Source organism: Megachile rotundata, chromosome 11, assembly GCF_050947335.1.
Source record: "Megachile rotundata isolate GNS110a chromosome 11, iyMegRotu1, whole genome shotgun sequence".
In the NCBI taxonomy this organism is placed as follows: domain Eukaryota; kingdom Metazoa; phylum Arthropoda; class Insecta; order Hymenoptera; family Megachilidae; genus Megachile; species Megachile rotundata.
Genome location: NC_134993.1, coordinates 6,386,619 through 6,399,152, shown reverse-complemented (window position 1 = coordinate 6,399,152; position 12,534 = coordinate 6,386,619). Strand labels below are relative to the sequence as shown.

Sequence of the window (12,534 nt, the reverse complement as noted above, 5' to 3'; positions counted from 1 at the left end):
GTGAACGTTGTTTCGTAGATTCGTTCTCTAATCGCCGGCGAATCAATCCGATCCGACGTGATCTTCCTTGGCCGATTCGTTTGCTAATCGCCGGTGGATTAATCCGATCCGACGTGATCGTTCCTCGGCAGATTCGTTCTTCAAACGGTTAGAAATTCTACTTAGCCGCCTTTTCTTTTAACCTGTTGTTTCAAGTGACACTTTCGAATGTGCGTATTTCCGCATTGCGGATAATCTCGAACGGCGTTCATTAATAATTTGTTGACGCCGCGCCGCACAGTGGGCCAGAACGACGAATTAGCTGTTCACGGCCAATTGTAGCGTTATTTCAAGACTTGAAACGAAAGTATAGCGGCCGCTGCGTCGTTCCAGCATTTAAAACAAGTATTATTATTACATTTAATCACACCGGATTATTTAAAAAATTAAAAATAAACCAAAAATAAGTGTTATATTTCAAAAAGTTAGTGAATATACTATACTCTCAATGTAGACGTTTGGTTTATAAACTGCTACGCGGTATTTCGCGGCTAGCTCGATAGTTGCCCGCGACCCCGCCTCGCCCGCGAATTCTCGAAACGGCCCTTCTGACCTAACCCGCGACCACGACCGTCGCGGCGCCTCCGCGGATTCGCGAACGGGTAGCACTTCGGCGCCCGATTCAAATCCGTTCAATATCGCTTTGATTTATTAATTGATTGGGCGCCAGACGCGTTACCGCGTCGCGATAAGGAACTTTAACGCGAGAGACTCGAATCGGCGGCGGAACGGCTCGGCAGCTCAGTATCCGTACGCAATGGTAGATTGGCGTGATTCTTACAGGGTAAGGAGGCTAGACGCGGAGGCGGATTTGAGGAAATATCCCGGGATAATTCGTAAGAGACCTCGACTCGGCAGTGTTCGTTAAAAGCAGCGCTGTTTATTTAAATCTACTTAATCTAGGTGATGAACAGTATGATCCCGTACCGACAACCAGTTCGCTCGTTATTGTTTAGCGACTGACCGATGTCCGAAAATCCCGTGATTCTAATCCCGTAAACGGGAACTAATGCCAGTTCCTAAGCGCGATACAGTCGTCGATTTCCGGAATGATACGCGACGCAATTATCTATACGCAACTCTAATAACTAACGAAACGCGGCGCAATTATCCTAACGCAATATAACGCGACGAAACGCAAATATTCTAAACGCACGGAAACTAACGCAATTAAACTAAACGCGACGCGACTTATTCTTACGCACAAATCGATTCTGTATCGACGACCGTCTAGAGAGAGAAGGCGAGAACTAGCGCGACAACTACGAAATGTCCGATACGACAAAACATGCACTTTCTGATCTGCTCCCGCGTAAATGAGAATTCGAAATCGAGACGTGGGTGGCACAAGATTTGCAACGCTTTCGCGAGACTAGGAAACTAAATTGTGGCTTACGCGGTACCAATCCCCCAGGTCCGATTCAGTGACCTGCCGAGCGTGGCTTATAGGAAGATCGAGAAGCGATCTTCCTATTTCACGGTACCTCCGGAATTTCCCAAATTACTTAATCTAACTACTAACTAACGCTCAATGCCGACACTCCGGCCACATTTTACAGAAACGGCCGGTGATTAGCACGCCCGGTGTTCGACAACCCACGGTACGTTATTCTCGATTTTGAATTCTTTACAACGATATAAGAGGAGGGGCTTACCGAGATGTCTTTTACAGCGGCTGGGCAACAGCGGCAGCGGTAGGTCTGATAACAAAAATTCTGACTACTTTTGAACTCCACTGGACAAATGCCGAATACAGAATGCTAAACCGCGTGCCCTTATGCCGGTATTCGGACACCTCGTGACCACCCCCACCCCAGGCCGAAGTTTCCGTCTTCTCGCGAAGGCATCTTCGGCAGGACCTCCTCTTGCTCCGCGACCTCTCTTCCTCTATCGCAGGTCCTTAGCGGGGAAGCGGCAGGGTAGCGGAACCTTCCTTAGGCGTACGTCGCTCTCTCGCAGACCTTCCTCCCCTTACTCCGCTGCCTCTCTTGGTCTGTTAGTTGATCCGAGCGGGGTAGCGGCAGGGTAGCGGTGCGTTTCCTCGACGTACGGTGTTCCTTCGCTGGTGATGACGTCGTTATCCGATGGTACATACTAAATAAAGCGGCGACAGATTCCGATCGTACGATATACTATATGCGCTTTGTTCTCTCTCTAGACGGTTTTTGCCCCTAATGCAATGACTGTCCGGTCTCCCGAGGAGGTTCCTTGTGACGGGTATAAATTACACGTCACAACTCCCCCCCCCCCCCCACTGAAGACCGTAACGGTCGGATGCAAAAAAAAAAAAAAACGCTAACGCTTCCGACTAACACCTCTGCGCCAGCCGGTTGGACAACTCGATAACCCCTCTCGGGAGAGAACGAAAGTGCGATAGTAATAGTTCCACAAAACAATACATATAAAAACTATTATACATTCTCATTTTAGTAGTAACATTGGTCTATTACTTACCGAGTTTGTGCGCTTTCTCTGTGCCTTCTCTGCTCCGATATCTCACCTTTCCGATATTTCTATGCACGTTACAATCGCCTGATACTCGGGAGTACGGATCGCCGGTCGTTTTAGTTGGTACCATAAAGAAAAATTTATAATAAAAAAAAAAATAGTGTGGGTGTGGTTTCAACAGTATCTAGATACTGAAAAATCTGTAGTCGTTTTTAATATGCTATATGTAGTATGATTTATTATCTTTTTCCGTATATAATTAGTTGTATTACTATGTTACGACATATAATGCGAACTGGAGAAAAAAAACTAAATGTATGATTATTCGGAAATCGTAAGAAAATAATGTAGGGGGGAGTACAAGAAGAAAATAAATGAAAACACGACACTGAGCGTAAAAATAAGGGAACTAAAAGATATGATTGTGTGAGTTAAGTAACGAAAAATAAAAAAAAAAATAAAAGAAAATGCACTAAAGGCTGCAAAAAGGAACGAATGAAGACCAAAAACATTTATCGGTGCAGTCACGGGCACAGTTTTGTCCCTGCCCCGAAACGTAGAGTGTTCTTTAGTGTGTCGCGGTATTGCGTGATTGCGGCAACGAGCGCGATAGCCCCCCCCCCCCCCCTTCCTTCGTTATCGCTTCAGGCTTATTCCCGGGCCCTCTTGGTAGGGCCGGGAGTATCTGTAGTCGGAGCGCGCCGCGATGGTAATGCGGCTAACTCTTCGCGCCACTCGGTGGCGCAATTGGGGCATGTCGCCAGCGACACACCCCTTTTCCCGCATCGATAACAATATGGCCCGGTCCTCGGCTTCGGGCACCGGGAGTAGCGGTGGCCGTAACCCCCGCAATTCTAACAGTCCACTTGCGTTAACTTTGCTTTTTCCTCTGTTGTGCCGGCGCGACCTGTTGGCGTTGTCAGCGCTGCAGCGAGGGTGTCACGGTGGCCTGCGGGATATATTCTAGGAGCTATCGCCTTCTCCTCCTCCCCCGTCTGGGTTGCACGGTCCATGGTTGGGGGGGCGGGGGGGGGGGGGGGGGGGCGGTAATGTTTGGGTTGCCCTTGAGTGGGGTGGGCCCTAATTCCGCGTCTGGGTTGCGCGAGTGTTCGTTGAGACGGCTGGTGAAGATGGAGTTTGTACCCCCGTATCCGTTTTCGGTGGTGTCTCTTGTTTCTCCGCCTCCCCCGAAGCCCGCTCATAGTCCCTGGCTTCGTTCATGGCTCTGCTCAGGGCTCCCCAAAAGCCAGGCTCGTTTTGTATCAGATAGTTGCTTGTGCGGTGATATGGGCGTAGGTGGTCCCACGGGTTTGGTGGTCCTTGGTGTTGCATTATGGTGTCTTCTTTTTTTCTTCTTCTGCGATATGTGTTTGTTTAGCTTCTGGCTGCTCGTTGCCGCGGTAGTGTGGTTGTGTCAACGATACGATATTGCTGAAACGTTATTAAATCATGCTTTAAATTTTTTTAGGTCCTTAATATGTACTTTAACCGGTTGGCGATCCATAGCTCCCTGTATCTCATAAACTAACGGTGAGATTTTCCGAATTATTCGATACGGGCCTAGGAATTTTGGCATTAGCTTAGCGGCGATATTCTTTTCCGCTGACGATAGTGTATGGTTACGACGTAATACTAGGTCTCCTACTTGATACTGTTCATCCCTACGCCTTAAATTATAACGAGATGCCTGCTTACATACTGCTTCGTCGAGATTTCTTATTATCCAATCCTGAATTAATTTTAGTTGTTGTAAACGCTTTTCCCAGTTATCGGTTGTTGCTGGTAATACTTCCTGATCTTTTGCAACTACCTCGCGATAACAATTGACCGGTTTGGGTTCTCGACCAAAATTTAGAAAAGCGGGGGAAAATTTCGTCGAAATATGATGTGCGGTATTGTATGCAAACCGGAAATCGGATAAGTGAAGATCCCAATCGCGATGATCTTTTTCTATGTACGAAATTATCATTGTTTTTAATATTCTATTTACTCTTTCGACCGGGTTCGATTGCGGATGGTACGGTGGAGTGGTCGAGTGGAGAATGCCGAAATGTTTCGCGAGAGCGGTGATTTTCCGATTTTTAAATTCCGTTCCGTTATCTGTGACTAATACACGTGGCGTTCCCCATCGACACAAAATTAGATCTTTTATTGCTTCTTTAACTTTTGTTCCTGTTGCCTTTCGCAACGGACAACATTCTACCCATTTTGTGAATAAATCTTGGACTACCAGCTATGTAAAACCTGATCGACTTCGCGGAAGCGGTCCCATAATATCCGCGGCGATAATATCCCACGGCTCTTCCGCGACACGGTATCCCATCAACCCTGCAGGCGCCAGCTGTTCTACTTTCGCGCGCTGACAAACGGCATGGCACAGCGTCTTACATATTCCGCGATATCTTTATACATGCCGGGCCAATAATACCGTATCGCCACGCGATCGTACGTTTTATCTATCCCTAAATGTCCCGCTTGAGTCTGGTCGTGTGCCTCTTGATAAATTGTAGCTCGTTGTTCTTTCGGCACGACTAATTTCCATTCGTGGTATTTTATACCCGTCACAAAACATAATTTTTATTAACATAAACATAATTTTAACATGGAAACAATTTTTATTAATACAAATAGATACATTTTTTACTAGGTTTTTACAATACGTGGTTTGTCCGGAAAATACGTATAAAAATGGAATAATTATTTTATTTTACAATTATTCATGTATTTCAATATGGTCCCCTTCAAAGTACTCCCCCTGGGACAAAATACACTTGTGCCAACGCCGTTTCCATTGTTGATAACATCGCTGAAAGTCTTCAGTTGTGAGGCTCTTCAGTTGCTGTGTCGTAGCTGCCTTGATGGCTTCCACATCTCCCAAGTGCCGCCCCCGAAACACCATTTTGCATTTCGGGAACAGAAAGAAGTCGCAAGGGGCTAAGTCGGGTGAATAAGGCGGGTGTTCTGTCACGGTGATTGAATTTTTGGCCAAAAACTCACGCACAACGAGCGACGTGTGAGCGGGCGCATTGTCGTGATGAAGGATCCACCTGCCCCCTTGTGCCAAATTCTTTCGAACTTGGGCCACACGAGCTCTGAGACGTTTCAAAACTTCAACGTAGAAGTTACCGTTCACTGTCTGGCCGGGAGGAACAAATTCTTGGTGAACAATGCCCCGAGAATCAAAGAAAACAATTACCATTGTTTTCACATTGGACCTTGATTTTCGCGCCTTTTTTGTTCTCGGTTCCCCTGCTTCCTTCCACTCCTTGCTTTGAGATTTGAGCTCTACATCGAATTCGTAAAACCAAGATTCATCTCCAGTGATAACCCTGTTGAGAAAGTCCCCCCTTTCCTCAGCTTCCAACCAATCCTCACAGCAAGCAACCCTCCTTGCTTTCTGCTCTGGAGTTAAGAGCTTCGGAACGATTTTCGCGCACAATTTTTTCATTTCAAGTTTTTCTGTCAGAATTTCGTGAACGATTGTTTTAGGAATTGACAGATCTTCAGATATCATTCTAATTGTAAATCGACGGTCTTTAAGAACACAAGCCCGAATTCGTTCAACATTTCCCTCAGAACTCGATGTGGAGGGGCGTCCTGGACGAGGGTCATCTTTTACCTCTTCGCCGCCCTCCCGGAACCTTTTTAACCACTTGTTTACAGTTGGTTCCTTCAGAGAATTCTCCCCATAAACTTGTTCCAAACATTCAAAAATCTCGCGGCCATTCTTGCCAAGCTTTGCGAGAAACTTGATGTTAATGCGCTGTTCCTCAATCAGAGAGAGCTCCATACCGACGGCCGGTCGAATAGCGTGGCTTTCAACGAGCGACCGTTAATTCCTACTTGCTGGTACAGCATTTTCACTTGAAGTCAGCGTCAAGTGGGTGGCATAGAGTGGGGGAACAACCGGGGCGCCCGTTTACGACACCTTGATACACTGCCCCGATGTTTTTATACGTATTTTCCGGACAAACCACGTATATATTAACTTATTAATCTAAAATTTATTTATTATTATTTATGTGTCATCGTACTCGTCATCGTCTTGTAGGTCTTCTTGTAATATTAATTTTTCTATTTCATCTTTGAAAATATTAAAACGGGAACGCGTTTTATAGTTTTTTCTGATTTTTGCCGAAATTGAAGAAAATATTGGATGTATAGAGTAAAATTTGAAAAAGGTCCGTTAATGTTTCCAGTCGCGAAAATTTTCGGGTGTGGTCTCTTTTGATATTTCGGAAATCTTTGTTTCATGCCTCCATTGCTTCTTCCGAAAACATCCCAATGGGCAAACCAGCACATTGTATTATATCTGCACCATGCAATAATATTTTATGCAAACTTGATAACATATAAAACTAGTTGTACTCTGATATGTACAAGTTAAACGTTACCATTACATATTCTTGAAATAAAATCGAATTAATTAATTAATATATTACTTACAGAATATGTAATAAAATATAGTAACGTCTATTCGACTAAATACACAATATACAGGGTGTCCCACAATTACTGTAAGAACCGAAAAGGGGTGGTAGGTGGGGCAATTCTGAACAGCTTTTTCCTTTGCCAAAATTGGTTGAGGCTCCATTTTCGAGTTATTAGCAAAAGACACTGACCAATAAAAGCGCGCATAGATCGAGCGCGCGAAAGCGTGAGCGACAGCTTCGAATATGACGGCCGATCGTCGTCGTGAACAAACGTATTGATATCGTCGCATCGGTATAACGTCGGTATATCATCGGTATAACAGGAAGCTATTAGGTGAAAGTTAAATCGAATAATGAATTAAGAAATTAAGAATAATATTAAGTTCTTCGTAATTCGTGAATGAGAGATAAATTAGTTGTTGTTTACCCAGACCAAATATATTGTATTTATTTTATGATCTCGAAAAGAAAAAAAAATAAATTCACGAAAATTAATTGTGTCAACAATTCTATTGAAGCAAACGAATAAATTCACGTTTCAAAACGAATGAGTACCTTGTCTATGAAATGGGATAAAACTGGAATGGAATATCTAATGCAGTACCTCATTGAAATGAAATAAATCAATTGCTGCGTACATTTAATTTTAAAAAATAATTTTAAGAAAAAAAATACACCGACTTCGAAATGCACTAAAAAGTATAAAATAATTTCTATTTCATTCAATCATACAATTACGTCACAGATATGAATGAAACCTATTTACTCGTTAGGTAGTGTATTAAATACATTTCAACCTTTTCGGAGGCGGCGCAAAATTCAAAGATTTTCTTGAACATGTCAACCTTTGGACAGCCGAACATAGGCAAAGCTTGTATAGCTATTTTTTTTTCTATACATATAACTCGACAGCACGCCGCGAAGTAGGTGTTAGTGCGTATAGAATGGAACTATGGTCTATCTAGATTCATAGAGTATGCGACGGAAAGACTCGATCGCCGCATATTCTATAAAGATAGAGCCGATCTGCCGCAAATTTGGTAATTCCCGCGTCGTGGGCTCCGTTTATAGGTTCTTAGATCCATGGCTTCCACATGCGAACGAAGTCGATTCAATTTCATTTATATCAGAAATGTTGCGAAATGAAGATGCAGTCGTTACATTTACGTATAGTACCAGATATATCTGTAATGGTTCGTATTCTTTCTCAGGATTTATTAATTTCCAATACGCCATACCACAATCAACTGATTATTGGCAGCAACGTTTACTGAGGTATTTTTAATTTTGCGCCGCCTCCGAAAAGGTTGAAATGTATTTAATACACTACCTAACGAGTAAATAGGTTTCATTCATATCTGTGACGTAATTGTATGATTGAATGAAATAGAAATTATTTTATACTTTTTAGTGCATTTCGAAGTCGGTGTATTTTTTTTCTTAAAATTATTTTATTTCACGCTTTTTAGTGGAATGAGGAGAATTATATAGGATACTTTGAGGCAATTCTTCTAGGCTTTTTTTTTGTCCGCGAAAATGCCATGAACATAATTAAGTAAAAGACAACATGGATATTCGTTTTTCAATTTTTTTTATTAATGACAATATAAAAAATGCTTTTTATTTATTAAAAAATTGGTATAAACAGTTGGGGCCGTCTATCCCCCCGCGGCCGACTCCCCCCCACCCTCCACCGCCTCGCCTTCCGCCGCGCCGTCTGCCGCGATACGGCTTCCGCCTGGTGCCTGCGGCTGTTCCTCTCACTGCAATGTAAAATTTGAACTGTTACATTTTTGGAAAATAATTCTTTATTATGTACGACACGGATTGGTTAACACTAGAACTACCAGCGTTCAATGCACATGACTTTTAAATCGGAAATAAGATAATAAAACAAAAGATGAAATATAAACATACCGTTGCACATACCGTAGTTCTTTATCTCAAAACTAGGATCAACGTATATTCGAAGAAGACACAATTTTACAAGTTTTATAATTTAAAAATAAGAAACTTTAAACAATTAATTTTGACCCCTTCGGTAGTTGTAGTGTTAATCATTTGTGTGATAGAATTTGTGATACTTACCACGCGACAGCTTGGCGCCTCCTTTCCCTTTTTCATCGTGTTGCTGCTGCTGCTGCTGCGGTTGTTGCTGCTGCTGCTGCGGTTGTTGCTGCTGTTGCTGAATTTGTTGCTGCATGAACTGCTGCATTTGCAGCATCTGTTGCTGCAGCTGCTGCTGTTGCAGCTGTACCTGCTGCAACGTTTGCATTACAGATTGTTCTGAAAGAGAGAAAAGGGAAATATATATCTTACGTACATTTTCTTAAATCATGCATTATATTAATTTTCCATTGAAATTTTAATTATACTTACGACTACTTTCCTGCTCTTGATCCATATTTCTTAAAAAAAAATTTGTATTATTTACCACCAACCGTTAAAGACTAAATTAATGTATATTATATATAATATATATAAGAATGAAATAGTACTTACCACTTGACAGCAGCACGATTCAATTGAAACTGAACAAAAATGTACGGTATGTGACTTCCAAAGGAAGAGAATTGGTGGGGCAAATTCCAGGATTCCATGCTTTGTTCATATGTTTCATTGTAAGGTCATTTAGATTGTAAATATAGAATACACAACAACAGTGCAATACGCTTTGGGACAAGCCGTCCACTCTTCATCAGCTCCTACATTGTTTCAAGTTTGCCGCCCGCTTCGAACGTAAAGAAGGACAGCGCGTGAAAAAGAAGACACAGCATAAACAAATCGGTATATGTTGGCGAAACAATACCAATGCAATGCAGTATTCTCTCTGTAAATGTTAAAATTGTATCCCCACTACTGGGGGGATTCCCCACGAAATCAGTCAAGAATTAAAACACGATCGGTCGCCGAAACGACGAGGATCGAATATCGGTGAGACACATACTAATGCAAGCAAAGGAAAAGATTGTAACTTTCTTATTTCTTACTATTTTTTCATGAAACTATTACCGTTGTATTTGTCTAGATTTCCTGATTAAAATGACACCAAACATGATATAATTACGTTAACAATTGTGTGTGTAACGAGTGATTAAAGTTTTTAACGTAAAAGAGGACGGCGAATGGAAAAGAAAGAGAAGCAGAAGATTGACGCGTTCGGCAAACATGAAACACTCGTGCGTCTTCTGCCTTTTAAATTCAAAAATCAAAATTCTTTATTTTTGGAGTTTCATCAATGAAGCTTTGATTATCGTATTCGTCTCGTTTTTCTGATTAAAATGGTACCAAACACGGTATAATTAAAATCATAATTACTTGTATAGCAAGCCTTTAGAAGGAATTCGCACCTCTACCGTAAATGTTACATCCCAAACTTTTATGGCTTGTTACATAAGTAATTACGATCGTAATCATATCGTGTTTGGTGTCATTTTAATCAGAAAAACGAGACAAATACGATGGTAAAAGTTTCATTGACGAAAAACCAAAAATAAAGAATTTTAATTTTTAAATTTAAGACAGAACACGCACGAGTCCTTCATGTTTGCCGAACGCTCGAAACTCTATCCCTCTTTGTCTTTTGCATGGCTGTCTCTTTCTACGTTCGGCACACTACAAAGAATGTAGGACCTCTACCGTAAATGTACAATCGAGACCGGCAAAAGTAACATTTACGGAGTGAATACTGTATTAGTAACAATAGTTTTTCGCTAATAACTCGAAAACTAAAGCTTCCCCTTAATTGCGGATAAGGAAAAACTTGTTCAGAATCGTGCCCCTGATAACATATTAAAAGGACATTAAAATCGTCCAAAGTTGATTTCAAAACTTTTCAACAATTTTTCGCTAATATCTCGAAAACTAAAGCTTTCCGCGAAATTTTTATATGAACAAAATTGTTCAGAATCATGTCCGTGATAAGATATTAAAAGCGCACTAAAATCGAGAAAAGTTTATTTCAAAAGTTGCCGGTTTTTTTGCAATAATAACACTTTGCAATTGAAAAATGAAAAATTTTTTGATAATGGTACCAATGGGGAGTCAGAACCTACCAGATTCAAAAGGTTTCGTTCCGATCGGTGCATCCAGCTAGGCGTAATAGGCGGGCACACATAGAAAATAAAAATAATAATAAAAAAAAAAAATATACTGATCGAATTGAGTAACCTCCTCCTTTTTCGAAGTCGGTTAAAAATACAGAAACATCTTAAATAAAACTTACCCATTGATTCATGAAGAAACTAGCTTCGATAAAAAATATTTGTGTCACCGGGTAGATCCACCGATCAGAGTATCAACAGCTGATGTCCTGGCAGGGTCAATGAACTCTCAATTTATTTCACTATCTCTTTCTAATAATTGTACAACATAAGCACGACCGGTAAACGTACCGAATGAAAACGCGTAAACGATTATTGATAGATATGTATGTTTAACGATACGCCATATTCCCATTATAAAGTATCCGAATTGAGGAATCGAAATTATATTACATATTTTATTAGAAGACATTGTTAGTCTCGCCACGGATCGCGGTTTCGTTCTCGATCGCGAGGTATATGTCGCGAACGGTTGCCATGCAACGATGATCTGTTGAACGACTGCGGCGTCGATCGACAGTCGTTTATTGTCGAATGAAACGTGTCGAAATAAAATGTATCATTGTTTCTAACCGAAAATTCTGTTTTCTTGCTTTCAAGATAATATAGTGTAAATTATTTATGAATATTCGTTCACGTGTTTTCATTAGTCCTATTTTCGTGTCGGACTAACACTGAAAATTAATGAAAATTAGTAAAAAGGGACAGAGAAAAGTGATAATAAAAACTAATAATGAAAGATAACTGTGAAGTTACTTGAGCGTTTCTTATATTTAAATTTGTTAATTATTCAAATTCAAATTTTTATTTGTTGAATGGAAAGGTATATTTCATATTTTAAAAATAAGAATTTGTTCTTTTTCATCATCACAATATTTAACGAGAATAATTTTCCATATTTTATCTATTATTTCTTTGCGATAACAAATAAATGTATCGAATAAATTCGACTTATTCTGATTACATGAGTAAGAACTAATTTTTTTATTTCTTATGCATTAGTAAATGATAATTCAATAATAATTCAGATTTTTTCATTCGTTTTTCAATGCAACTTTCATCTAACAGCTTTCTATCATACCGACGCTATACCGACGTGGTATCGATATGTTTGTTCACGATCACGATCGACCGTCATTTTCGAAGCTATCGCTCTCGCGTCTAAGCGCGCGAAATCCTCGCGCTCTGATTGGTCCATGTTTTTGCTTAATAATTCAAAAACGAAGCTTCAAACCCCATTTTCGCAAAGGAAAATCTTGTTCAGAATGACATCCTCTACCACCCCTTTCAGGGAGCAACAGTAGTTACGGGACACCCTGTATGTGTTATAATTATATTGCGTTCTCTTATATTTTCTCTAACAAAATAACACCTTCTATTTAACAATCTAGATCTCGCTTTGAAACTCCCCCCACTCGCTAATTTCACAACATTTGGACTATCACACTTAACTTCTAATATTACACTTTTCTCTCCAGTTATTTCTTTTATCAATTTCTCTAACTACACAC

General features: G+C 40.8%; 3 protein-coding genes across 6 annotated transcripts in view; 1 reads left to right on the top strand and 2 right to left on the bottom strand.

Moving 5' to 3' along the window:
- LOC105662208 (protein-L-histidine N-pros-methyltransferase) overlaps positions 1-12,534 on the top strand; it is a 433,690-nt gene that overhangs the window by 271,167 nt on the left and 149,989 nt on the right. The gene's annotated exons all lie outside the window — the stretch shown is intronic.
- LOC143263908 (uncharacterized) overlaps positions 2,291-12,534 on the bottom strand; it is a 47,366-nt gene continuing 37,122 nt past the window's right edge. Inside the window, exon 2 of the mRNA XM_076537089.1 lies at positions 2,291-3,918. Within this exon, the coding sequence (XP_076393204.1) occupies positions 3,902-3,918 (17 nt within the window). The 3' untranslated portion in view covers positions 2,291-3,901. The remainder of the gene's footprint in view (positions 3,919-12,534) is intronic.
- On the bottom strand, positions 8,495-10,889 carry LOC143265373 (uncharacterized). 2 transcript variants are annotated; one of them, XM_076537099.1, is made up of 4 exons: positions 9,423-10,889; positions 9,300-9,328; positions 9,009-9,206; positions 8,495-8,683 (listed from the first exon to the last, which is right to left on the bottom strand). In XM_076537099.1, exons 2-4 carry the CDS (start codon positions 9,322-9,324, stop codon positions 8,541-8,543), a joined length of 366 nt encoding a protein of 121 aa, XP_076393214.1. In that variant the 5' UTR covers positions 9,325-9,328; positions 9,423-10,889; the 3' UTR covers positions 8,495-8,540. The 2 variants fall into 2 exon arrangements, with proteins under 2 accessions (XP_076393214.1, XP_076393215.1); XM_076537100.1 differs by having other exon boundaries at positions 9,300-10,889.